This window comes from Drosophila melanogaster, chromosome 3L, assembly GCF_000001215.4.
Source record: "Drosophila melanogaster chromosome 3L".
Lineage (NCBI taxonomy): Eukaryota > Metazoa > Arthropoda > Insecta > Diptera > Drosophilidae > Drosophila > Drosophila melanogaster.
In genome coordinates, this window is record NT_037436.4 from 19257237 (window position 1) to 19281162 (window position 23926).

Below are 23926 nucleotides of genomic sequence, written 5' to 3' on the forward strand. Positions count from 1 at the left end.
ACAAATTTTTCAATAATTAACTTAAAAATTGCGTTTAGTAGCTTGCAAAATAATAATTATAATCAATAAAACGCAGAAATGAACTTAATGCGCATGTTATTCGATTCCTACTACAATTCTCACTAATTTCTAGTTTGAGCTATCTTAGGAAATAACTAGAAAAACAGCCACGCGTCTTGTACCTAAAAATAATTTCATTGCATTTATTTCGCATTTCAATTTACTGACATTAAAACTTAGCGTGAGCATATCAAAATATATCGTCGCATCATCTTTACATTGGTATAAAACTGTCTTTATGGCTTAGTTAGTCTCCTTGAGCGCTGCTCCCCTTTCAATAAATGAAATTTGAGTTTGATTTTCAAAGACCCTGGTGTATCGTTATAGTCTCGAGTGATCTGTCTAGTTCCTAGATGAACTCAACGGGTTTATACTCTTATACAATTTACAATTCCATAATGTTTATATATATATATATATATACGACTGAGAATGTGTTCTTAGGCAAGATAAAACAATATCTTATCGCCAAAATCCACACTGCATACTAGGGGATGACTCCACCTTGACTAGGCAGACAATATATATATATGTTCAAAGTGTGATTCAATAGCTAGTTAACAAATCTCTTATTACATGGTGGCTTCTTATTTGGTAATCTTATTTGGTTAGTAAGAACAATTCGATTATGTGTAAAAAACCAATTCCAAACAATTCTCAAGGCAAACCAAAAATTTTGATAACTGCCAGTCACTTCCTCCTATTGCTTCAATCCTACTCAGACTTCTTATCTTCTGGTTTCTTTTCCTCTACGAGTTTGTCCGTGTTGCTGTCCTGCAACTTCTGATCCTCTCCAGCTAGTTTCCGGGAACTGCTCCGGAAAAAGTGATTGAAGGTATGATAGAAGGCAGCCCAGAGTACTAGGAAAGTGAATCCATAGTAGCTGACCGCTCCGTACACCACGATCCAGCGCTCGTATTTCAGAAACACAAATGCGGTCAGGCACCAGCCCATGTACACAACGTTGTACGACTTGAGGGTGATGAAATAAAGCAGCTTGTAGATGTCCGAGTTGTTCAGAATGTGGCCCCACTGGGGTAACACCACTTTGGTGTAGAAGCGGGTTATCTAGAAAAGGGGTGAAGGAACAGATTAGTTTGTGATTGTGAGGATTGATAAAGATAAACTTTGATTGACTTTTTATTAGCCGGTTGTATAATTTTAACCGATTTGAAGGCACCAAATGAGTACCCTACTTCTTCTGAATTCACTTCCGTTTTAGCAACAAATTGCGTACTCACTTGTTTTTCGGTGCTCACAACCATGTATTCCATGAGGAATGTCATGTAGTAACCGCTGTGGTATCCGTGCCAGACCGCCAAGAAACCCAAAGCCGCGCCATAGCTGATTGTGCGGTTGTTGAGGAACTTAAGTCGCTTGTAGATATACTGTCCAACCCATTGGTTCGTGTTTACATTGAAGCTTTGAACGTAGTGCTCCATGGTGTTCCCAGTCTCCAGCAGCTTTAGCTTCACATTGCTGCAGCCCGACCAATCGGGCTGTCCGTTCTTGTCCTCGCCCTTGTAGGTCAGACCAATGCAAATAAGGGCGCCCTCGGTGAGCAGCCAGCAGGATATGTACTTGTACAGACTGAATTTGGCCCAGAAGCCGAGTAAATAAATCCTCTTGACGAATGAAACTTGCGCAAACTCCGGGGTGAGGAAGTACGAATCGGGCAGATATCTCAATCCCACTTGACACACAATCAGATAGAACGCACCAGCTCCAAAGCGACGAACGCCAGCTTCCACATTTCCTTCGTGCTGACGGAATTCGCCATCGACAAAGGCCTTGTAACGGCGGAATGGGAACTGCGGTCCAACCAAAAATCCACTGGGGAAGTAGGAAAAGGCCAGGAGCTCCAGCAGAGAGGGCGGTTTCTTCAGCGCAGTTTCCTTTTGGTCCTTAGACAATTCCGACTCCTCTTTCAGGCCGTCGGTGATGTCAAAACCATAGCCAATCATTCGTAGAACCAAAATGCAGTGAGGCATCGTCCACAGAATATCGTAATCATTGCTGGACGTGTAGAAATATCCCAGCAGCAGGTAGCTCATATGGAAAACGAAGTTGATGGCCAGAAATATCTGCGTCTTCTTTCGCAGGAGGAGTACCAGGAAATAGGTGGTTAGGATGGCTATCAGTGAGTGATATGTGTCGAGCCCATAGTTAAAGTAACACAATCCAGCGCCGCATCCAGCAAAGAACATGTGATGCACTGTTTTATCGGCAATAACAGAAATAAATTTTTGATATAATGCTGCCACCGGATAACCTGAAACAAATTATATACATTAGTTGGATTGATTTAGCAATACAAAGTTTAAATCATGTAGTAAACATTTTCAACTAATTTGGAAGCTTCAACGATTCTTTCACGTTTAGTTAACGTTTTTGCATAGCCTGACTGTAATCAAATTCCTATCTAATAGGAATGAGTCACATTTTTATGGAATTTTGGGAGTCATGGTAAAATTTTAAAGGGGTTTGTAATTTATTTAGGAACATTGTTAAGCATTAAATCTTATTGTTACTAAGCAGTTTGTGAAAAAGTTCATTTAACGATACATTTCAATTAAAACCATGCAAGTTGTATATGACCACTGACAAAAAAAAAATCAAAAATAACACAGTCTTCAATGATAGGTACATAATTTATAAACACCTGTGCAAACATATGTATAACGTATATGTGCAATGAATTTGCGTGATATGCGGATATAAATATCCGGAGAAAATATCTTAACTTAATCACTTGACTTTAAGATACTTCGAGTATTCAGTGTCCCTACCAAAAAGCACTGCTGCTGGGGCATCTTACCTGCCAGAATGGTGAGTAGCAGCCGGAGTGCCTCCACGGGAACGCCCACTCCCGAGGCGATCCCGTCCATCAGGCCATTGTGGGGCAAGTCCTCCTCGAATTCCGCCATGCTAAATCTAGAAGAGAAAAGAGTTGCAGTGCTATCAGTGAACTCTACTCGCGTGATTCGGATTCGCTGGGTTATTGCGCTCCAGTCCTTATCACGCCGTAATTGTTGCTGTTGTCATTGGCGCATATTACGCAAACTGATTGTTTTTTGATCATCAAAGGAGTGCGTCAAGGGGCAAGGGGGAGGCTGATTAAGAAAAGAGGAAGAGCAACAGCAACAACAAACGAGTGCACTTGGTCAGGGTCAATGAAAATTCAAATGCAAAGGTCGCATTATCTCGGCGAACCAGTGAACTCGATAATGACGCACTTGCCACCGCACGAACTTGAATATTTTATGCTTATTGATTTCACGGCCAGTTGATGAAAGCGAGCGGGAGCAACAAAATCGAGAGCGGCATGCCAAATTATGGCCAAAATTACCTAAAGTTAAGTTACTAACACTGGAGCAGTGTGGCCGTAGGCGAGAGCACGGAAATTACCCGACTCTAACAGTAATAGGCACACGGATTAACCCACTGTTTCTAACATTTAAAAGTAGTACTTAGGATCCACATATAACCATATATGTTTTTACTATCTACTAAAAACATGCTTTATTTATATTTGATTAAATTTGTTTGCATATTAAAACGAACTGCTAATAACAGTATTTTATGCATTGTTATTAAATAATTCTTTGACATATTTTACATATGTCCCATATTTTTATGAATATATTTTATTTATTTTATTTGAAATAATTACAAATAATGTTTGAATTGCCTAATTACTATTTAATTAATATTAAACTAATATTGTTTTTGCATTATATATAATAAACTAATAATTCTTACACATAATATGTGTAATAATAACTGTACGTACCATATTTTAATGAACACCTAAATATAATACAAATTTTTTTTTAGCGGCGATGGTGAAACTGTGGAATTTTGAACATGGGGACGATTTTTATTTATTTATTTTTTAGTTATTTGGAGGTGAATTTTTGCCGACCGCCGACTGTCTCGTTGTCTGTCCCGATTTCCCTAATCAAATTTTTATGAAATCTTAAAACAATATATATATATATATATAGTAAGTTTTGGAAACTTATAGAAAGAACTTACGATATTAAAAGCGTATTGGCAAGCAATGGGTTAATTGAAAATCGTAATCTCTGCCACACGCATTGCTACGGAATAATTTTGCTACTCCGCTTTGGTCACACTGCTCGGCGACTAAAAATTGAATTGCATGAGAATTTAAAAAGTTTCGTTTAATAAGTAGAGGCATTAGTCAACCGATTCTGGAAATCACAACACGAGGTCAAGGGTCAATGCACAGTCAACCACAAAGGTTGAGCCAAGAAGCGTATATCCCAACAGCTGTTCTGCCGCTGGGTGAGATTACATGTTTACGTTTACGTGTCACTTCGAAAACTGAGATTTGTGAGCATTGTATTAATTTATAATTAATTAATTTCGTTAAATTCACCCGATCCGCAGCAATCCGGATGCCAAACTGGCACACTCGGGGAGCAGTATGCGCCGCAACAACTACCCGTACCAGCCCCTAAACCAGCACCCTTCAGGGCCCCATCCTGCGAGCCACGACGCCTTGGAGGCGGAAAACGAGCAGGCGGCGGAGGAGTTGAAGCAGAAGATCGGGGCCCTGAAGTCCCTCACCATCGATATAGGCAATGAGGTGCGCTACCAGGACAAGCTGCTGCGCGGCATCGACGACGACATGGACCGGACGAGTGGATTTCTGGGCAACGCGATGACGCGGGTGGTGCGACTGGCCAAACAGGGCGGTGGTGCTCGCCAAATGTGCTACATGTTCCTCTTCATCCTCGTCGTGTTCTTAATCCTCTGGATAACCCTAAAGTTTAAGTAGTTGTTGGTAATTTTATAAAATATATACCCACATATTTGTATGGTTTAGTGTAGTCGAAGGTTGTATTTGGTTCGGAATGCGGTTCACTTTTGGCTTAAAACCATAAAGTTAAATATATTTCTTAAGTTCAAACCAATATTAGAAAGACAGATACGTACGTTAAAGTTTTTTCAGCTCGTTCTTTATAGTTCTCGAGTAATAAGCAAAAGGAGATTCCAGATATAAATAAGGGAAGGTTCCAGTATCAAGTGATCAAATTACTTGCAAAAATTGCTGATTTTATTTAGCCCTAATCGCATAAAATGTCAATCCTTTTATCATTTATAAACTTCTTCAAAAGCAGCACTCATGTTACTCAATTGGTCCGTTATATTTTCCAATTTCCATAATAGAATTCATCAACAAGAAGCCCCTGTTTTTTTCTAAAAATATGTACTTACTAGTTTACTTTATTCTTTGCGCACAGAGTGACAATTTGTTGAAAGTAGAAAAGACGCACGCATACAAATTAAGGTCGATTGGGTGGGTTACATTTTGGGCTTACAGCTAATGATGATTATGATTATCGGACTTGTTACTGTTCTCATTTCCACATAATTTTAATTTTCACTTTAATTCGAATTTGGAACCGTTTCCTTCACAACTTTTCGAGGGCTATTGCTTTCGTATAACACAACTCAAAGTTGAACTAAATCCACGTAAGAATTCAGAATGTCGGTGAAAACGGAAGCCGGAACACGCCTGTAAGCAGCACTTTGGATTGGATCAGCGGCTATGCGTGGAAGGTCTTCATCTTTTTATTGCGTCTACTGAAGTCCTGGTCGAGGTCTTCGTCGTCGGCCTCCTCGCTGCCCACTTCCTCGTCGCTGAGAAATTCGCTGAACTGATCCCCATTTGAACTCTCCAGTGCTTGTACTGGAAAGTATATAAAGTATCTTAGCAGGAAGTTCATTAATAACCTGTAGTAGTTAGTTGCTCACTCTGCTTAGCTATTATGTTGTTTTGCCTCTTGATCTCTTCGATGTCTTTCTGGTTTTCACTGATCTTCCGCCTCATCGTCTGTATGCATTCGGTGGTCTTTTTCAGGATTTGAGCTCGACTCGCCTGTAACAAAAGATATGTATTATTAACTTATTACTACTTCTTATTAGCTTCATCACACAGGGTGTGGATTTTTTTAATATATTTTATGCGATTTGCTTAATTTGACAAGCAATAATGTAGTTTATTGTAAAACGAACTGGTATGGACTTATGGGATTTTCTTGGCAGAAAATGAGCCCGGCTGTGTCACCTGTTGCTCTTCTGGATTACCTTTTCGCCCTTGAGTGTGGGCACCGCCTCACGCAGGTTGGTGAAGCTCTCCTTGATGTGATCGCGCCGCCTTCGCTCCAAAGCGTTGTGGTGCGCCCGCTTTTCGGCCTTGAAACAAACATTAAAATTAGCATATAGGAAATTCCATCGTAAATACAGCAGAGTATGGAAATAATAACAAAAATGGAACAAAATGGTCTCAAAGCAATATGAACAGAAAGATAAGTTAGTAAATAGTAATATATAATATATTCAGTCCCTCTAAGATTATTTTCGATTACGAATCCTATTGCTGTGAACTCTGCTGTATCGTAATCACGATTCTGTAACAGCAACAACAACACGTGTGCGTTCTGTTTATCAACAAAAGGCAATGTGCGCAGTCGCTTTTTCCCACTCAGTTTATGCATGATGGATAGTCACCTGGGTGAAATTGGCGGTGTTTGTGTGTCGCGAGGATCCCAAGCCAGTGTCCGAGTCCCCGTCCTCCTAAAAAGTCGTTAATTTGGCATTAAAATCAATATTAAACACACGTATCAGTATTTTCCTCTACGCCTTGCTTACGTCACTTTCGATGTCTATGTCGCGGTCGTCGTCGCTCATACTCATGTTGCTTCACTTGTTTTGCACGGATTGCGCGCAAATTAATAGATATTTCCTAAGATTATTCCACTAAGTTGGTAAGTTTTTTGTTTTTTGTGATTATTCCAAATAAACATGTAATTTTGTTGTTGTCTGCTCACGTTGTAAGACTTGCAGAGTGACCAAATAGAGGAATGCTAATAATACTTCAAACTTAAGTGGCACCAAAAGGTCACCAATATTATTAATATTTGATTTGTATTAAATACAAATTATATATATATTAAGCACAAATTCAATATTCGCTTAACACTCTTGTTTGTTGCAGATTTTTTGTTTATTCGCACATTTGGTTCAGTTCGAATACCGCTACTATTTCCGCCACACTACAGTACTCGCCAGTGTGACCACACTGCTCGCAAAATGCCAAAGGCAGCGGCAGGAGCAGCAGTCTACAAGAAGTTTTTGATATAGTTCAGACTTTTACTAGTTTATTTGATGGCTTTTCCCACCACAAGTGCCCAGCAAGCCGAGACGAACCGCAAGATACTCGAAGAGATCCAGACGAAGAAGCAGTTGCTCGCGGGCGGGATCATAAACCTTGGTCTGAGTCCGCCGAACCAGGTGAGTTCGTTGGGAACATGCCGATCGGAAAATGTGTTTACCTGGTCTTCTATCGTAGATGCCCGCACCCCAGTTGCTGGGACAGCCGACGACAGTGAATCCAGACTTCCAGGCGGGCGTGGGCATTGCCACCAATGCCACATCCACCGCCCGCTCTGCATTTAATCCAACGAGCTCTACGACTTTGGGCTTCTTTATACCTCAGGATTCGTATTTTGGAAATAGCTTTATACCCGTGCTGCCTCGTCTGGAGCCGCTGCCGTCGCCTGCGACCACGCCCACTACTCCGAACGCTCCGCCCAGCCACAGTATCAGCAAATAGCCGGATCCACAATGGCCCGGTTGAAGCTGAGGAAACTGGAGGAGTACCTGCAGGGCGTTGACGGTTTCGAGCAGCCCAAGATCCTGTTGGAACAGTACCCCACTCCGCCGCACATAGCCGCGTGCATGGCTCATCACATGCAGTCGCAGCACGAGGACATCGAGGGAAAGCTGGTGGGAGATTTGGGCTGCGGCTGCGGAATGCTCAGCATTGCTTCCACTCTGCTGGGCGCCCAGCTCACGGTGGGCTTCGAACTGGACGGCGATGCCGTGGACACCTTTAGGGGCAATGTGGTGGAGATGGAGCTACCCAATGTTGACTGCGTGCGGGCGGATGTGCTGCAGCTGATCGGCAGCAAGTGGGAGAAGTCCTTTGACACGGTGCTGATGAATCCCCCATTCGGCACGAAACACAATGCCGGCATGGACATGCGGTTTCTGGAGGTGGCCCTACGGTTGGCCAACAGAGCAGTTTACTCCCTACACAAGACGTCAACACGGTAAGTCTGTATAAAATTGATTATAATCGATATTCGTAGAGGAAAACTTAAGTTTTCTTGCAAAGAATGTAACAGGTAGAGGGAAGCGATTTCCGCTTTACAAAGTATATTTTTAATTAGGATTACCAGCCGTGTATAACCAACGTTTTGAAAAAATCTTTTGATATAACTTATCTTATTTCCTTTACAATTTCTATCCATATCTAAACAAAATTTGGAATTCCTCTCTAGCAATCCCTCTAGATGAGCGGCGTATCTGATATTCGAAATCTTGGTTATACCATTCTCTCTTGTTTAATAGTGTAGATCTCTTGGTTAAACAGATACTCAAGTAGTATGCTTACTGGTCTATATATAGGTATATATTTTAAAATATATTGATACTCAATATTCGGCATATGAATGTACATATGCAGATTTATACTTTAAGAATATCTGCTGGTATAAACAGATGCGCAATCTTTTGTTATTGGCACAGTAAACAAGAGATACAATTGTACCCGCTTTTCGGTAAATGTGCTTCCTTACCGCTGTTTCTGCTTTTGTTGTTGTTTTGTTAAGAGCGCTGCTCACAACTATAAAACGCCGCAGAAACACCAACAAGTTACAGATAGCAACTAGAAGTCAGCAGCAAGATGATCCTCTCACGTAGCCTTCTAATCATCACTGTGGTGCTGGCGATTCTTCTGGCCCCCATGCCCACTGATGCGCAAATCCTGGGCAGCGGCCAATGCCGTCTCACCCCCATTCGAGTGTCCGCTGGCGGGACAGTGTGCGAGAGACTGTGCTTCCGAAGAGACTACCGCGGTCCGCCCAGCCTTTGCCGCCGCATTCCCAGAGATGCAGTGGTTCCTGTCTGCGGGGGTGGTTGCTGCCGCAGCGGTCCCAACTGCCTGCAGCTGCTTTACACATAAAGTATGTGGATAAGATGCAGCACGTTCCATCAATAGTTTAGATTTTAGTGAGAAATTATGGAAATTAAATATTTTAAAATATATATGCTACTCATATTAAAACGATGAGTTCTTTAATTAAAAGGGTATCTTATTATTCGACCCCTTCCTGTTTTTTATGGAAGAATAGCCAAGCCTAAACAACTGTGGAATAGTACATCAAAGCCAATTTAAATATCGATTTTAATTGTTCGCAGGTCGTACATTCAGAAAAAGGCACTGGAATGGGGCGCCCGCGGCTCAGTGGTCGCCGAACTCCGGTACAACATCGACGCCAGCTACAAGTTTCACAAGCAGAAGTCGAAGGATATTGAGGTGGACTTCTGGCGCTTTGAAATCGGCACGGAATAGGAAGAATTATATCAGTTGCATTTAGTTTTGGACATTATATGTAATAGTATTGTAAATTGTAGCACATTAAAATTGATCGTATGTGTTTTCTACTCCACATTGAAGACAACACCCTGGGCGCAGGCCAATTCTCCGGAGTGATTGACTGTAATGGTGGCCCGCTTGCAATACTGCTTCCAGGCATCGGATCCGGACTCGCGACCTCCTCCAGTGGCTTTTTCGCCTCCGAAAGCTCCACCAATCTCGGCGCCGTTGGTGGTGGTGTTGATGTTAACTATACCGCAATCGGAACCCTTGGCTCCAATCCACTTGAACGCCTGCCCGATGTTCTCCGTGAAAATGGCAGAGGATAAGCCCTGTTCCACCTCATTGTTCCATTCGATGGCCTGGTCCACGTTTTTGGCTTTGAGGATGTACACAATTGGTGCAAAGGTTTCGCGATGGACAACGCTGGCATCGTGCGGCAATCCAGTGATCACTGTGGGCTCTACGTAAAAACCATCCCGCTGGATGACATTACCTCCGAAGGCCACCGTTCCTCCTAAGGATTTCGCTTCCGCGATGGCCGCCTTGTAGTTCTCCACGTTTTGTTGCGTGTGCACGGGACCCACCAGAGTTTGAGCTTCGAGCTGGTGTCCAATCTTGGAAATTAGCTGCTTATATTTACCAACCAGCTCCTTTACGAACTGATCGTGCAGCTTTTCGTGGACAATAATCCTCCTGGTGGTGGTGCATCTTTGACCACTGGTGCCAATGCAGCCGAAAAGTGCGGCGTCCAGGGCCATCTTCACGTTGGCAGATTCATCGATGATTAGGGCATTATTGCCGCCTAGCTCGAGGATCACCTTGCCGAATCTGCGCTGCACTTCAACACCCACATCCCGACCAGTTTGGCAGCTGCCGGTGAAGGAAACGAGGTTAACTCTCTTATCAGCCACCAAGGTCTGACCAACATCGGTTCCTCCTTGGCAGAGGGTCACCACCGGCGGCAGATTGTTCCTACGCAGCACTTCAGCCACAATTTTTGTGGTCGCCACCGAGACCAAGGGAGTGCTGGGAGCTCCTTTCCACAGCACACTGTTGCCGGTGGTTAGGGCGATGGCAGCATTCCAGCCGAACACAGCATTGGGAAAATTGTAGGCCGAAATAACGCCCACCACTCCCAGCGGACGCCAGGCCTCCAGAATCGAATGATCCGCACGCTCCGAGTTGATCAGCTGGCCGGAGTAAATCCTTGAGAGGCCAACCGCATAGTCGCAGATATCTATGAACTCCTGAACCTCGCCCTGTCCCTCGCTGTAGATTTTGCCCACCTCCAGGGAGACGAGCTTTCCCAGTGGTTCCTTGTACTTTCTCAGCTCATCGCCGATTTGGCGCACTATTTCGCCGCGAACGGGAGCTGGAACCTGTCGCCACTGCTTGTAGGCTTCCACCGCCAGCCCGATGGTATGCTCGAGCTCCTGGACATTTCCCTGACGCACTTTGGCAATCGGTTGACCAGTTCCGGGATCGTAGCTGGTAACGGATGGCCCACGACCCTGCCACTGACCCGAATAAACACCTGGATTGTCGCGCTCCAGTCCCAATTCTTTCAGGAAACTGTACTCCGGCTGGTCAATGAGATATGACGAGGACGATGAGTAGCTGGCGGTTTGGGTAACGAGGCGGCGCGGCAGCGCCAGCTTCGAAATATTTCTCAATTGTGCCAACATGCTGCATAATTAAAAACATATATTTACATATATTATAAATTTGTTATCAGTGATCCACATTTTCAGTATCTTAATATCAAAGATTATAGTTTATCTACAGACCAAATTATTTAAATAAAGATTTATTAAATAGTTCATAGAAGCTTGTGATTGAATTAAATACTATTTATTATGGGGACATGTTAAGATCCAGGGTTATTTCTACGAAGAATTGTTGTTCTGGCGGAGGAGAACGGGAGGAGATTTATGGATTACTGATTAAGAGCTGATACCGCTCTTATCGAGCGATAACAGCTCCGTCTGTTCTCTGGTTGCTGGCTGGAAAGTTTTGTTTTCAGATCCCCAGCAGAGCGGATCCACTGATAGCATCTCCACTAGAAGGTACTCACTTGGTAGGTGTCCGGATCGATGGAACGACTGACTGGCCGAGTCGCAAGTCAATTATCAACTGACGGCGGATTCTGAATGCTGAACCAGCGGGACAAATCGGCTTTTGTGGGCAGCTTATCGCAGTCGCAAACTGAATTGAATGCGTTAGGAGAGAGGGAGGGAGGGGAGCTCCCCTGGTTCTTATCAATTGAATTAAAAGAATTGAGAGGTTGAGTGCAGCGTGGTCATGAAAAAGTAGCATACTTTCAGATGGTTAGTCGAATATTTTATGTGTTGGTTTTGATCATTTCCCTAGGATCCATCGCAAATAATTAGTATACTAAATGCGAACCTATTGATACTGTTGCACTAATTTCAGTATAATGTATTTATTATTCATATTTGTTTTAGTTATCAGTTAAGCTTCGCATTTTTCGAATGTCCTGATAAAATATCGCTGTTCATATCCGATTTACGCTTTCGATTGGCTTAATCTTCTGTTTCCCTGGCAACAAGTGAACTAAATAAAATGTTTGTTAGTTGGCACATATTTAGCAGTTTGTTTGCCGTTGAAAGTTAATTGTTAAAGTGTTTGAAACAGGACCTACATAATGGAGGTGCTCGAAGAGGGAAACTTAATGGACAGAGTGCCCATTTTACTGCAGCGTGATCTCGAGTTTTACCAGGTGCAATACCCTAATACTGACTTTGTTGGAAATTACGTAACCCATCTCCACATAACAGACACATCAGCGGGTACTCCAGGAACCAATTTGCTCCGGAGTTGTGGGTGGAAAGCTGGATTTTCCACGCTACGCTTCCTTTGCGGCCATTAAATTAATAAGATGGTAGGTAAAACTTACATTTCGATTTCTAAGAAAATGGTTTAAAAAAATGCTATATATTTATTTAGTAAAATGAAAATAAACAGTTTATGTAAGCTTTATTTTATCCTAGAATTGGTTGAAAAGCTTGTGCTCTTTAATTCAAAAACAGGTTCGGGCAGATGAGTAGTATTGTGTGGTTTGTCCATACCATCATTGGTGTTGGAGGAATAGATTACCATACTGATCCATTGATGCAATTGCACCACATCGGTGTAAGTTCGCGAGTTGGAGCACTTCACCTCGACGGAGTTCGCGATTCCAAACAGAACTGTCCGGTTTGGCCCAATGTAGTCAATTTCACGGGTCAAGGCTGCGCCAGATGGTTCGTCACAGGAGTCCAGATCTTTGTGGCCGGCACAGAACTGGCCATGGTCCAGTTTTCCACATGCCTGCGGCATTCGGATCACAGTTTTGGACCTCAGCATAGGGTGATTTGTCCGAGTTCTTCCATGTAGTTCCATTGAAATAGTCCAGTTCATCGGCGAACGTCTGCATCCGTGAGTCCATAAGAATGCAGACCGGAATTATATGCTCTTTGTATACTACGGTTCGCAGCAGTTTCATTAGGCCCATGTTATTCGCCTGCGTTTCCGGATTAAAGTTGGCGTTACTGAAGAATGCAGCGACTATGTGGTCTTCTGCCAGCTCAGAACCAATTCTTCCGTACTCTCCCAACCGTGCTCTAATAACTCCAATGGAGTCACCACAATGTACATCTGTCAGGATAAATCGCTCGTGGATCAGGGTTCCCACGCCAACGATGCGTCCGAAATGGTGCAGGATGGCCGTCCAGGGACCAACTATATCTGGCGACAGGCCATCCCTTCTTTCTCCACAGATGTTCCCCAAGAATTGCGCCGATCCTGTTCCCGATAAGAAAATCAGTAGACTTGTGAGCACCGCAACAATTTCTAGTTCGCTGTGCATTGCTCTTGAATTAAAGTTTTCATACTAAGTTTGACTTAGCTCGGTGTCCTTTATAAATGCTTCTCGGCTACTCTTTTTAAAACATTATCAGCCGTTTCCAGTTCTACATATACATTATATAAAAATATAATAATAAATATAGAAATAAATACTTATCAGCCATTGCAGAATGTCAATCCAGCATAAACTTCAAGAAAAAAGTCTCTGATAACCTATTACAATCAATGCTGATTTTCCAGAAGAATTTGAAATTGTACACATGTATTGCAGATCAAAATTTATTTTCGCATATACTATTTTTATCACAAGAAAACCATAATCGACTTCTTCCACTATCAGATACCTCTTACTTAGCTAAATTTCAACACGTTCTACCACACACCGCACAAAACTGCCACGCCCACTCTAGACTACGAGGCCTTTTTATCGATTGTCTAAAACAAAAGTTACAATTTTTTCCCGTTTTCATTTCCACTAGCATAATAAGGGTATCCAAAAGTCGGGGCACTTGACTTTTGTTTTAAATTGTTGATAATCAATTCATAGGAGATATTTTTCAACCTACTTAGGTGGGAAGATGAGTACTTTGCCTCGTACCGCAAGCCATCTGGACTTTTGCACACAGAAAAGGAGATGAATGAAGGAGATTTTGTAAGTTTAATTTATTTGAATTAATAAGGGAATTTTATTTAAGACGCTGTGTTCCTCAGTCAAGTGTCACCGTGAAGACCTCCGATCCGGATAAGTTCGTGCAGCTGGTCACGAAGTCTGCTGACTTACTGTTGGAGCACATACATCGCCTCTCCCAGGAGTCCTTGGATCACGCGGACCTATCTGTCCTCACTGCCACCATTGGGGCAGCATCGCTGGTCAAGAACTCGTTGAGCGTCTATATGCAGGCAGCTACCACTACCATATGTCCACCCAAGGGCGATGAAAAGGGTGGAGCGCTCAAGCTCAGTTTCAAGCAGTATTCCCAGATGTCCGAGGCTCTGGCGGAACGACTTCTGGATCTCCATTGCCGGCTCCTTTTACTTTACATAATGCAGGATGCCGACTGTCTGCACTGGGAGGATACCCAACCGTTTTTCGAGTCCGAAAGGGGCTCCTACACCGTCCAGATGTGGTGGCATTACATGAGGGGTTCGCAAACCGATCTGTGGAATTCAGTGCCACCGAAAATGGCCCAAAAGATATTCGCTGGCATGCTGAACGAAACGCTAAGCGTGCTCACTGTTCGATACACTCAGATAGTAACCAGTGTGGCAAGATCGACTCTCCATCTGGTGGACATATGCAACATGTTGCTCTGCATCGCCGAACTGTTGCCTCACATCTGTGAGAGTGGGGAGGCCTATGTTGGGCTGCAGCTCAGTAACCAGAGCGTTATCATAAGGGATATCCACGCCAAGTGCAAGGAGCTCTTCTACTGCCTTCTCCTAAGAGGATCGCCATTGGGAGTGCTCTCCAAGGTATGAAGTAAGACTTCTATGCATCTTTAAAATCTGTAAAAACTTGTGAAATCATATATTAGATCAAGATCCTTTGGTATATATTGTTATCCAGGTGTTTCGTAAGGGATTGGACAACATGGAAATGTTTAGTTCCCGTCACGGATTGCCCAGTGCCTGGATCATCTTCGCCCTTCCCAGATACTTTCCCAAGGAGCAGTCCTGTCAGTGGGTCACCGAATTCTCCGATCTCTCTACCAACACAGCTATTTCGTTGGACCTGCGGGTATTACTCGCCTTTCCCGAGGCAGATTGGTCCTACCTTTTGAAGATTCTACTGATGAGGGATGCCTATCTCACTGGCATTATAATGCGCCACCTGATGCAGTACTTACCCTCATCGGAAAACTTCAAAAACGTGGCAAAGATTTCGTTTACAAGCGCTGAGGGTGCCCCTCAAAAGTGCGAGGCATTTTTGTGTCGTGGAGAGTGCTTTAATGTCACAGATTCTATAGCTGGAGATATTGGTAAGATCTAGAATTTTATTGTCTAGAATTTGTAACTTAAATGTTACTTATTACTTTCATACAGATCCAGTTGGTCAGTCCAACTACCAGATCGTCCTATCTCTCACCTATTTGGTGGTGGCTGTGGGCAAGGCAGTAGATATCAAGTCCTGCCTTATCAAAACACTGGAGGAACACGCGATTGCAGGATGGAGTGATTGCCTGGACAAGCGACAGGTGTGGAACCAGAAGCGAACACCCTGGTTAGAGGCCATCATGCACTTCATGTACCCTGTTCTCGATTGTGTGGTGGATATGTTGGTGAATGCCGTGGAGAACGGAGCCAGTATGTACCAGGCCATGTCCTTGGCCCTAACGTGTGTCTCTGAGATCTGGGATTGCCTGCCCGAGGGGCTGTACAAAATTGCCTCCTTGCTGCAGGACATCATTCCAGTATCCACCAGGCCGTTGGGAGATTCAGTGCTGTTGCAGGTGGTTTTTGCTGCACTCTATACAGAATTGATCAAAACAGCAGAGATGTATGAGCAGGGTATGTAAACTTTTCATACACCTTCCTTGATTTTTTTTATTTACATCCTATTATGATTAGCTAAAGATCTGGACAAGGCTGCCATCTGTTACTCCATATCGGAGGCCATCTGCTCCATTGACGAGGATGACAAGCATACGGATCAGATCGAGCTGTTTCTTAAACAGGCCAAAGAGAGTATCAACTTGGACACGGACTTTGGTGGAACTGCAGGGTCCAATAACCGAGGGGCTGGGGGAATGAGTGCCGTGAGTACCATCAAAATGGACGACTTGGCCCTGACCAATGCGGAGTCCGATCGCCTGAGCCACAGTCCACCCAACAACTATGCCATGGAACTGGATGTGGGAATCGCTGATTACATAGCCGAAGTCCTGGTCAGCGATGTTTTGACCACAAATATCGGAAAACAGGCCCTGAAAGTGGTATACAACTATTTGAAGTTCAACAAGGACTGGCTGCTCGAGCAACTGGGAACTGGCGACAATGACCCCAGTCCTTTCCAAGGCATACAGGGTCAGAACATCAAGGAGGCCAAGACCTCGGTGCTGAGGTCCATGTTCTTCATTGGGAACACCCCCTTTGACCAGCTGCTCACAGGCTCTTTGAAAATCGACTACGTCAGTTGGTTGCAGATGCCGCTGTCCTTGAATCCGGAACGGACCTGTCTGCACTTAAACAGACGCTGCGATTTCCAGGAGGATGCCAAGCTGTCACTGCCCGAGGTGGCCATGGTGGCCGGGATTACCAAGATAATGAAGCGGCGCAAGGAGTTTCCCAAGTGAGCGGCGCGGAAAGCGTCATTAAGACGGAATGCACTTAAAAAAATGAATAGTGATGCAGACGCTATGCAAATGAGAAAAATTAGAACAGCTATCAAAGTGAGGAGGACACCAAATTGGATCAATAAATTATAAAAAGCCTTTTTTAAATGGCTACAAAGTAATTAACTCTAACCATATCTAAAAGACATTAACTAACAAACAAACATTACAATAAATGTAAAATTTTGTTTTTGCAAATTACAACTTTTTTCATTGTGTACAGTGTAAGACCAATTGCAAGCATAGAAGACCTGGACAAACGACTCCAACTGCAGGAGGCGGTATCAAGGACGACCTTCAGAAGTATTTCGCTAGAATCCTCGAGCTGTTCCTTAAGGAAATTAACTTTTCAGAGTGTGGGGCATCTGTGAATTATGTCGTAGATGGCGGCGACAGTGGAGACTTTCCTTGGGGCGACGGCTGCCACTTTGGATGTCATTAACGCCGCATAATGCAAACAAGCCTGACGACAGACACCTTAGCAAATGCACAGGACAATAAGCGGAGGAGCTAAAAAAATATTTACTCGTGCTTCCCCTCTCCTGAATTTGGCCCCCATTTAATTTATGAGGATGAGGGCGGTGTAGCAACCGAAAATGTTTTTGTCCACATTCTGCGTACTCGTCCGCCTCTTGGCAATTGCTCAGCTTTGCTCCTGGTTGTCTTTTGAGCTTCTTTACACCTCCCGCCGCTCCGCTCACCATTCAGCCAGTTATGAAAATTACTGAAACGTGGCCAAAGACGGGTGCGGGGATCCACAGGACCTGCAGGACGAGGGCACGCACACACAGAGCCGCTTGAGCAGTGGCAACAACATGAGGCACTGGCTTCACACACAGGACAACGTGACAAATAAAATCAAGCTGGCTTTGAGCAGTGGGCCGAGAATCCTGTTTTAGGCTTAAAACTTCAATATTTGTAATAGTTAAAGATTATCTTTACACCTGGTAGAATATTTATCAAGTGCATATAAGTAAGATTTTCGTTGTGTAAAATCGTAGGTAAATTTCATACTTCCCTCTTCTTTTACATTTGGAAAAATCGTAATCAAGTAAGCATTCGGGTGGGAATATATTTAAATCACACACAATATTAAGCTCTCGCCCATGGTGCCTTCTTGTAAAAAACCGCAGGACTATAAAGACTGACCCAATGCGCTACGCTACACAATAAATCGCGAGAGGAAACACTTTTTACAAAAAAAAAGAGATAAAACATACAAACAGTTCTAATTAAAATACTGAAGACAAAAAGAAAATTAATTATTTATTTGAGTTCCTTAATTATATTAACAATGTAATTCAAAAATTGTATTCCTACTACAATACTAAAAAAAAACCAAGTTAAATAACTTCTGATTGAAATTAAAGCATTATTCTAGTTAAAAATCAGCCCTATATTCTTGCTTTCAATTAATATATTTCAAGAGCATAGTTTTAAAGAATTCTCATACTGCCAACGCCAAATAAGTTTTCAAATACAAATGATAGTGGATGTCAAAAACAGCTAACCAATTAAAAACATCTTTAAAACAACATGGATAAATTTTGCGGTCTCCATAAATCTCAGCATTAAATCGCAAAAACGCATTTAAAAAGAAATAAACACTACGCGTTCGTTCTCGTAACAAATCAACTTAGCAGTTTCGAATGCAGCGCCGCCCCATTGGCTGGTATTTGGCTACAAAGTCAGTGGCAGTAGGAAAAGCAATGGGAAAAGCAGCCTGAGCGGCGACTCTGGATCCTGACTCCGAAAATAGAAACGAATCCTGGCCGGTCCTTTCATTCAGTTTCATTCTGCTGGCGCCGCTGGAAGCGTGCGGACGTTCGTTGTTTAGAGCTCGGCCATAAAGTCGTGTGGCAAAGTGGCACTTGACAAAAATAAAAAAAGTTACAAACCTTCAACAACAATAAGAAAAATATTTAATAAAAAAAATATATATTATAGAGGGCACACAACGTGCGGGGGCAAAGTGCAAATGGTAACGGTAATTTGCAGACATTAGTTGCCACACACACACACACACACACACACAAGCAAACGGTGCGGTGATTAAAGGCAATGGAAGGAGAGGTGCGAAAAATGTCACATTACGAATACGCAGTGTGTGCCCGAGTTAAATGGTGAAATTTAAAAGCTGTGCGAGCTGGAATTGAAAATATTTATCGCAAAGTTGTTTGGCCACTTAGTATGCCAGGCACGTAGTGCATTTTTGTGATGTGGATACGGCTCTTTGATTGTTTTATTAGCGATTCCCTTGGACAGGACCTAAAACGTCAGTTTCGGATGAGAGTATTTAAAGTTATGGAGGATTAGAAAGTAGTACATTGAAAATTTGAATTTAACCAAAAACTAAAATTGTTCTAAAGTGAAATTAAAAACGAATAAATATATTAAATAAATTGGAAATTAAGTAAGTGGAGCTTACACATTAATCAAAAATTTAAATGCTATGGCTTCGACTTTTGTCATCAGTAATAACGAAGGAGAAGAAAAACTTGAGCTCCAATAAATAAGATATTAAGAATAAAGCCGCACTTTTGGCGATTCATAAAACAAATATAGATAGAAATTCATAAAGTAAATATCTATATATATATATATATAACCAAGTCAGCCATGAGCCAGATGCAACTGCAATCGCAGCGCGTTCGCCGCGCCCGTCATCATCGCCGCAATCAGTCCGCAGAGCCGTGCGAGTGCCTTCGTCCTGTGATAAGGGTTTTTGGTCTGCTGACTTCATTCGGTAAGCTCAAGTGCGCGGAAATCCGAGCCAGTGGAATAAGACTTGTCGGTGCCGGTGCCCAGGTGACCCCCGTTTCGAGATAATGCCAATCTCGATACGAGGCTATGATGCATGTGCATGTGCATGCATTTATGTATGAATGTGCAATGCTTTTCTGGCCCTTATTTGGAATGTTTACCCTTGACAAATCGTAGGAAATACTTGTGCATGGGAACCATTGCCTCGGGATATGTTGAGTGCTGTGGCTTATTATATTTCTTGGCACTGAATGGGATTCGCAAGACGAAGACGATGCTGAATGGGGACACGCTCTTATTGGCTGCTTTTATTGTTCCTTTCAATTCATATAATATTACTCTTTGAGCAATATTTTCATTGTACACAAAGGTTTTGCATTTGTTTGAGAAGACTGGCAAAATAAATGTACATAAAAGGAAATGGTTTTCCATATTCACAGAGCACATATAGCACAGAATATGTGCTCTAATGAACAGGATATTTGACCTAATGTAATTTGGTAAAATAAATAAATGCCATCCAATACTACTGAAATTCCAGTTTAGCTTAACAATTAAATAGAACACAGAGAGTAAATTGGTAGAAGATTAATTTCCCTTTTTTTGCGTCATTTAATTACAATTCAATTATGCTTTTTTTGTACAACCCAGCTTTGTGTTACATTTTTTCCGTTTAAATTGAGGCAATAATTTTAGATTGACAGCCTGAAATTTAATGGCATTTCGTTTGTCAATTTACGAAGTCAAATTTAATTTATTAAACAGGCAAGGTAAAGTGAAGCAAAAACTTAATAAATAATAATATTACCTTTCTGAAATGAATTCAGTTTGGTTGCACAACGTAACTTTTTCACCCTGTATCCGCATTCTAATCTACGAAAATGCAATCACATTTTTTCATCCCAATTTTTCTGCCATCTGGTGAAGTTATCAAAGTTGGCTTAAACGCTTATCGTGGCCAATCATAACGATTTTCCTCCACCATCTGACATTTTCCTAATGCGCTTAAGATAGTGCACCGCCGTTTTTTTATACAGAATTTGATAAATCGCCCAGCTGCAGGCAGGCCAACAAAAACTTCGGGTCAAGTTCAAACTAATTTCTTTGCAAATTGTTTTGGGGTCCATCATGGGTGCAGTGGCACGCAGGAAAACAAAGTATAAAATCTCTGTAGTTCATAAGCTCCGCATTATAGGGATCGGGTAAGAGGGATGGGGTTTTCCAAGGAAACTCTCTGGCAGAGCCATTAACAAGGCATTGGCCTCTATGCAGCTTGCAGCTTGCAGCTCACGACTGGCATCCTGTGCCAAGAGCAGAGTTTTCCCAGCCCGATTTTCCCCTTATCAGCAACTTTTCCATACGGTCGACAATGAGCTGTGTTGTTAGCCTTTAGGCGCCAGCCATTCGCCAAGTTTTCCTCTTGCCCGGCATCTATTTTTCCCCCACCGCTTTCAATTATCCAGATAATTTTTGCATGTTTTTTCGATTTCCGCTTTTTCAATTTTTATCTCCGTTGACAGCATTTAATGTAATTGGTTTGGTTTCGGTTCTGCAGTTGTGCTTAAATATGGGGCATACATATACATATATCTAACTGGCTAATCTGATTGGTTTTTCGCGACCCGGCATAATAAAAACAACTTAATTAGATTGTATTTTTATGGACCACTGGGCGTGGTGGCTCCATAACCACATCTAACCATATCTTATACACTCAAAGTGGATTTGGCTAAGACAAAATGTGAAGCGGAACCATAATGTGGTTAGAATATGAATGCCCTGCGGAGGGCTGTTCGACAAAAATATAGAAACCTTTTAAGTTATAAAATTTAAGTTCGTCATGAATATTGAAGTTTCTTCCAAGCTATTTATTATTAATTATCATTATGTTATTTCGTAATGTGTAGGACATTGCCTTCTTAAAATACTCTATTGCAAATGATGTAAGCTTCAGTAAAATTGCGATAAACTTCTTGAGCTCACCTCGTTTCCATTCATTGGTTTTGTATTACATTTTATGGCCAAAGCATGGTAAACAAAAAAGGCCCAGCTCAATAAATATGCTTATAAATATATTTGCCTAGACACACTCACATTATTTTATAGGCTCGTTCAAGGATAACACTCCTCGTTTCAACCCGCCAAAAAGGACCCCCCGCACCGAACCTTTCTTTAGCCATTTTTCATTTCAGTTATCTGCGGCGTTGGCGTTGATGTCTACATGCATGGCTATCGGGCCGGTCTTTATATAGTGTAAGTCACGGATCTAAATATCCCCCATAACTATACTAATTTCTGGTTAGTTTTTCAGCCGTGCTGGTAATGTTTATCGAGATCAAGTGGCTTGTGACTATCTTCCTGCAACTTCAGTGCGCAGAGTAAGAAAACTATTCAAGATTACCAAATAACATGTTCATAAATTATAGTTATTCGTATATATATTATTTGATAATTAGCAGTTATTATTTATGAAATATAGAAATTCTAGTTACCAAGCCTAGTAGTTGTAAAACTAATTAAACCCTAATTATACTATAATATGATATACTTTACTATTATATACAATACTCTATATCAAGTGCCTTTGCTCAGATTTTTCTCTGCAAATTTTTCTCTGTTCACATATTTGTGAATTCAATTTGTTTCAGGGATAATTACCAGCGAAGGTCCTGCAGCTGCTTGGCCTGCTGGCGACTTTCAGCGATTTGTGGCGGTTGGCGACCCACTCCTGTTTATGCGGTCATCGGCATCTGCCTGATCCTGTATCCCCACAATCTGTGGCTGAGTTATGTGGCCGGGATGTTCCTGATACTCCTCGGACTCCTCAGACTGTGCACGCTGCTCCGATTCAGCGCCTCGAAGGAGGAGGGTCTCCTGCCGCAGTGCGACTTTGAAAAGTGATGCCAGCCAACGAATGTCTTTGTTATTTGTTTCTAATGTCTGTTTGTTCTGCGATGATAGGGTGTCGAGCTTTGTGGATACCATGGAGGATGATTTCGCGGAGATTGGTGCCACGCAAGCGGGATTGGATGAGGAAGCGGAGGAGGAGGGCGACGACCACACCGCCCTAGACGACGATGTTTGCTAATAGTTTAAGCCAGCTTTTCTGCCTAATGTAATGTGAGATTTTAAACGACTTAACAAATGTCTAATAATATACAGTTTGTAAAGAGGTTTCGATTTAAACGCTGAGTGCGTGGTATATTTTTATAGGTAATCGATAAACCCACACTTTGTATGATTTTTGGTGTCATTTATAAACGAAGCCACTCAAAAGTCAAAAAGGACATTCTTCAAAAGAATTTTGAAAGTTCCTTTTAAGTATTGGGTATCTGCTTTTTACCTACAGAAATAATTATCAAAGCTATTTCGTTTTAAATAATGTTATTTTAATTTCGTCTTTTATTGTTTTTTGTGCTAAACGGATTTCTGCGTTCACTAAAGGCCAAAATGAAGGGCTGGTCGTCGAATTCTTCGGTTTTTCTCAGACCAAAAGAACGCTCATTGCCGTAATCATACTCGTCCTCATCATAGTAGTTATAGTAGTGCCTCTGGTGGCCTTTAGGGCCTCCATGTCCATGTGATGGAGGAGGAGGAGGTGGAGGATACGGATACGGTGGATATGAACCTCCGGGATATCCAGGAGGACCCTGAGGACCAGGTTGGCCAGGGATTCCAGGCATCCCGGGGTGGCCCTTATCTCCACGCGGCCCCTTCTCGCCGGGATCACCCTTGGATCCTTTGGGGCCGGGATAGCCCTTCTGCCCCGGCTGTCCCGGTGGACCAGGTGGACCTGGAGGACCGGGCGGACAACCGCATGGCTGTGGCTGAGGATACGGATACGAATAGCTTGGCGGATAGTGTGGCGGATGATAATGTTGATGATCGTGATCCTCCTCTATGATCACTTCCTGTGGCGGGGCTGGAGCGGGACTTCCAGTTTGGAGGGTGATCAGCCGGGGCACTGAGGCATCATCCTTGGCGAAAACTCCCCCAAGAACAGACAGTAGTGCCACCAGCAGAATAGTCCAGTTCGCAGAGAGAACTTCCAGATTCGACGACATGCTGTGAACTAACGAAAATCAGATCGCAGTCACTTCTTTTATGTGGATAAATGCGTTTGAAAAATGGCAACAGAGGAGAATCATTCAAACTCCCGTTAAGATAGCTCATTTGAGATCTATATGTCTTGTCTTACGATCGCATTATATTTGTATCGTATGCTAATTTCTCTTGTTTAATAAACCAAGCCATTTATTTATAAAGTATCTGATTTGCATAATATTCAATGAATGAGTTGAGTTTTTGGGCTGATGAAAGAACTTTCACACCAAATGGATGTCGGACTTTGTGATCGAGCCATGAAAAGTGAATTCTCGTATTCTAGGATAGATCAATTAACAGGTATATGTATATCATTTCTGCG

The 23926-nt window shown here is 42.5% G+C and overlaps 11 protein-coding genes and 1 non-coding gene across 20 annotated transcripts, besides 1 other annotated feature; 7 read left to right on the forward strand and 5 right to left on the reverse strand.

The window, feature by feature from the left end:
- Positions 1-45: 45 nt before the first annotated feature.
- On the reverse strand, positions 46-3443 carry nes (nessy). Of its 3 annotated transcripts, none has more exons than NM_079433.3 (4): positions 3297-3443; positions 2879-2994; positions 1302-2332; positions 46-1128 (listed from the first exon to the last, which is right to left on the reverse strand). In NM_079433.3, exons 2-4 carry the CDS (start codon positions 2985-2987, stop codon positions 775-777), a joined length of 1494 nt encoding a protein of 497 aa, NP_524157.2. In that variant the 5' UTR covers positions 2988-2994; positions 3297-3443; the 3' UTR covers positions 46-774. The 3 variants fall into 3 exon arrangements, with proteins under 3 accessions (NP_524157.2, NP_788527.1, NP_730390.1); NM_176349.2 differs by having other exon boundaries at positions 176-1128; positions 3313-3443; NM_168788.3 differs by having other exon boundaries at positions 642-1128; positions 3410-3443.
- On the forward strand, positions 2804-3659 carry asRNA:CR45210 (antisense RNA:CR45210). The gene has a single exon (NR_124998.1).
- A 498-nt stretch (positions 3660-4157) lies between these two features.
- Positions 4158-5201, forward strand: Bet1 (Blocked early in transport 1). 2 transcript variants are annotated; one of them, NM_168789.5, is made up of 2 exons: positions 4158-4419; positions 4477-5201. In NM_168789.5, the coding sequence occupies exon 2, from the start codon at positions 4514-4516 to the stop codon at positions 4865-4867; it is 354 nt and encodes a 117-aa protein (NP_730391.1). In that variant the 5' UTR covers positions 4158-4419; positions 4477-4513; the 3' UTR covers positions 4868-5201. The 2 variants fall into 2 exon arrangements, with proteins under 2 accessions (NP_730391.1, NP_649096.1); NM_140839.4 differs by having other exon boundaries at positions 4158-4371; positions 4477-4918.
- Max lies at positions 4996-6948 on the reverse strand. 3 transcript variants are annotated; one of them, NM_001300185.1, is made up of 5 exons: positions 6745-6948; positions 6604-6669; positions 6181-6288; positions 5848-5971; positions 4996-5782 (listed from the first exon to the last, which is right to left on the reverse strand). In NM_001300185.1, exons 1-5 carry the CDS (start codon positions 6787-6789, stop codon positions 5640-5642), a joined length of 486 nt encoding a protein of 161 aa, NP_001287114.1. In that variant the 5' UTR covers positions 6790-6948; the 3' UTR covers positions 4996-5639. The 3 variants fall into 3 exon arrangements, with proteins under 3 accessions (NP_001287114.1, NP_649097.1, NP_001246833.1); NM_140840.4 differs by having other exon boundaries at positions 5290-5782; NM_001259904.2 differs by having other exon boundaries at positions 5463-5782.
- Positions 6530-9602, forward strand: CG42374 (uncharacterized protein). Of its 2 annotated transcripts, NM_001300186.1 has the most exons (4): positions 6530-6860; positions 7091-7386; positions 7445-8207; positions 9358-9602. In NM_001300186.1, the coding sequence occupies exons 2-3, from the start codon at positions 7261-7263 to the stop codon at positions 7706-7708; spliced, it is 390 nt and encodes a 129-aa protein (NP_001287115.1). In that variant the 5' UTR covers positions 6530-6860; positions 7091-7260; the 3' UTR covers positions 7709-8207; positions 9358-9602. The 2 variants fall into 2 exon arrangements, with proteins under 2 accessions (NP_001287115.1, NP_001137972.1); NM_001144500.2 differs by lacking the exon at positions 6530-6860 and having other exon boundaries at positions 7168-7386.
- On the forward strand, positions 6530-9602 carry Mettl5 (Methyltransferase like 5). Of its 2 annotated transcripts, NM_001144501.2 has the most exons (4): positions 6530-6860; positions 7091-7386; positions 7445-8207; positions 9358-9602. In NM_001144501.2, exons 3-4 carry the CDS (start codon positions 7720-7722, stop codon positions 9509-9511), a joined length of 642 nt encoding a protein of 213 aa, NP_001137973.1. In that variant the 5' UTR covers positions 6530-6860; positions 7091-7386; positions 7445-7719; the 3' UTR covers positions 9512-9602. The 2 variants fall into 2 exon arrangements, with proteins under 2 accessions (NP_001137973.1, NP_649098.2); NM_140841.3 differs by lacking the exon at positions 6530-6860 and having other exon boundaries at positions 7168-7386.
- Positions 8377-8499: a mobile genetic element.
- CG45081 (uncharacterized protein) lies at positions 8825-9602 on the forward strand. Of its 2 annotated transcripts, NM_001300188.1 has the most exons (2): positions 8825-9122; positions 9358-9602. In NM_001300188.1, exon 1 carries the CDS (start codon positions 8843-8845, stop codon positions 9119-9121), a length of 279 nt encoding a protein of 92 aa, NP_001287117.1. In that variant the 5' UTR covers positions 8825-8842; the 3' UTR covers position 9122; positions 9358-9602. The 2 variants fall into 2 exon arrangements, with proteins under 2 accessions (NP_001287117.1, NP_001287116.1); NM_001300187.1 differs by lacking the exon at positions 9358-9602 and having other exon boundaries at positions 8825-9236.
- Aldh7A1 (Aldehyde dehydrogenase 7 family member A1) lies at positions 9237-11677 on the reverse strand. Its single transcript, NM_140842.3, has 2 exons — positions 11613-11677; positions 9237-11224 (listed from the first exon to the last, which is right to left on the reverse strand). Exon 2 carries the CDS (start codon positions 11221-11223, stop codon positions 9601-9603), a length of 1623 nt encoding a protein of 540 aa, NP_649099.1. The 5' UTR covers position 11224; positions 11613-11677; the 3' UTR covers positions 9237-9600.
- Positions 11678-12114: 437 nt separating this feature from the next.
- Positions 12115-16932, forward strand: CG14085 (uncharacterized protein). The gene is made up of 7 exons (NM_140844.3): positions 12115-12278; positions 12337-12440; positions 13976-14057; positions 14117-14878; positions 14973-15384; positions 15449-15913; positions 15974-16932. Exons 1-7 carry the CDS (start codon positions 12204-12206, stop codon positions 16696-16698), a joined length of 2625 nt encoding a protein of 874 aa, NP_649101.2. The 5' UTR covers positions 12115-12203; the 3' UTR covers positions 16699-16932.
- On the reverse strand, positions 12536-13406 carry CG14088 (uncharacterized protein; the record flags this gene model as incomplete). Its single annotated transcript, NM_140843.2, is given in 1 exon segment — positions 12536-13406. A coding segment is annotated over 1 exon segment (871 nt).
- A 1622-nt stretch (positions 16933-18554) lies between the features above and the next one.
- On the forward strand, positions 18555-22683 carry CG14086 (uncharacterized protein). Its single transcript, NM_140845.4, has 5 exons — positions 18555-19483; positions 21693-21753; positions 21804-21878; positions 22149-22397; positions 22462-22683. The coding sequence occupies exons 1-5, from the start codon at positions 19357-19359 to the stop codon at positions 22586-22588; spliced, it is 639 nt and encodes a 212-aa protein (NP_649102.3). The 5' UTR covers positions 18555-19356; the 3' UTR covers positions 22589-22683.
- A 200-nt stretch (positions 22684-22883) lies between these two features.
- On the reverse strand, positions 22884-23564 carry CG14089 (uncharacterized protein; the record flags this gene model as incomplete). The annotated part of the gene is made up of 1 exon (NM_140846.2): positions 22884-23564. The coding sequence occupies one exon, from the start codon at positions 23562-23564 to the stop codon at positions 22890-22892; it is 675 nt and encodes a 224-aa protein (NP_649103.1). The 3' UTR covers positions 22884-22889.
- Between the last annotated feature and the right edge of the window lie 362 nt (positions 23565-23926).

Excerpts from the sequence above, each read along its gene's own strand:
- Bet1 (NM_168789.5), top strand. The coding sequence starts at position 4,514 with ATGCGCCGCAACAACTACCCGTACCAGCCCCTAAACCAGCACCCTTCA.
- nes (NM_079433.3), bottom strand. The coding sequence starts at position 2,987 with ATGGCGGAATTCGAGGAGGACTTGCCCCACAATGGCCTGATGGACGGG. Across the intron at positions 2,333-2,878 it reads GCTACTCACCATTCTGGCAG|GTTATCCGGTGGCAGCATTA; the intron begins GTAAGATGCCCC and ends AATTTGTTTCAG. Across the intron at positions 1,129-1,301 it reads TTGTGAGCACCGAAAAACAA|ATAACCCGCTTCTACACCAA; the intron begins GTGAGTACGCAA and ends CCCCTTTTCTAG.
- CG14085 (NM_140844.3), top strand. The coding sequence starts at position 12,204 with ATGGAGGTGCTCGAAGAGGGAAACTTAATGGACAGAGTGCCCATTTTA. Across the intron at positions 14,879-14,972 it reads CATTGGGAGTGCTCTCCAAG|GTGTTTCGTAAGGGATTGGA; the intron begins GTATGAAGTAAG and ends ATTGTTATCCAG. Across the intron at positions 15,914-15,973 it reads AGCAGAGATGTATGAGCAGG|CTAAAGATCTGGACAAGGCT; the intron begins GTATGTAAACTT and ends TATTATGATTAG.
- CG14086 (NM_140845.4), top strand. The coding sequence starts at position 19,357 with ATGAGCCAGATGCAACTGCAATCGCAGCGCGTTCGCCGCGCCCGTCAT. Across the intron at positions 19,484-21,692 it reads TGGTCTGCTGACTTCATTCG|TTATCTGCGGCGTTGGCGTT; the intron begins GTAAGCTCAAGT and ends TTTTCATTTCAG. Across the intron at positions 21,879-22,148 it reads CTGCAACTTCAGTGCGCAGA|GGATAATTACCAGCGAAGGT; the intron begins GTAAGAAAACTA and ends AATTTGTTTCAG.
- Max (NM_001300185.1), bottom strand. The coding sequence starts at position 6,789 with ATGAGTATGAGCGACGACGACCGCGACATAGACATCGAAAGTGAC. Across the intron at positions 6,670-6,744 it reads ACATAGACATCGAAAGTGAC|GAGGACGGGGACTCGGACAC; the intron begins GTAAGCAAGGCG and ends ACGACTTTTTAG. Across the intron at positions 6,289-6,603 it reads ACACCGCCAATTTCACCCAG|GCCGAAAAGCGGGCGCACCA; the intron begins GTGACTATCCAT and ends GTTTGTTTCAAG.
- Aldh7A1 (NM_140842.3), bottom strand. The coding sequence starts at position 11,223 with ATGTTGGCACAATTGAGAAATATTTCGAAGCTGGCGCTGCCGCGCCGC.
- CG45081 (NM_001300188.1), top strand. The coding sequence starts at position 8,843 with ATGATCCTCTCACGTAGCCTTCTAATCATCACTGTGGTGCTGGCGATT.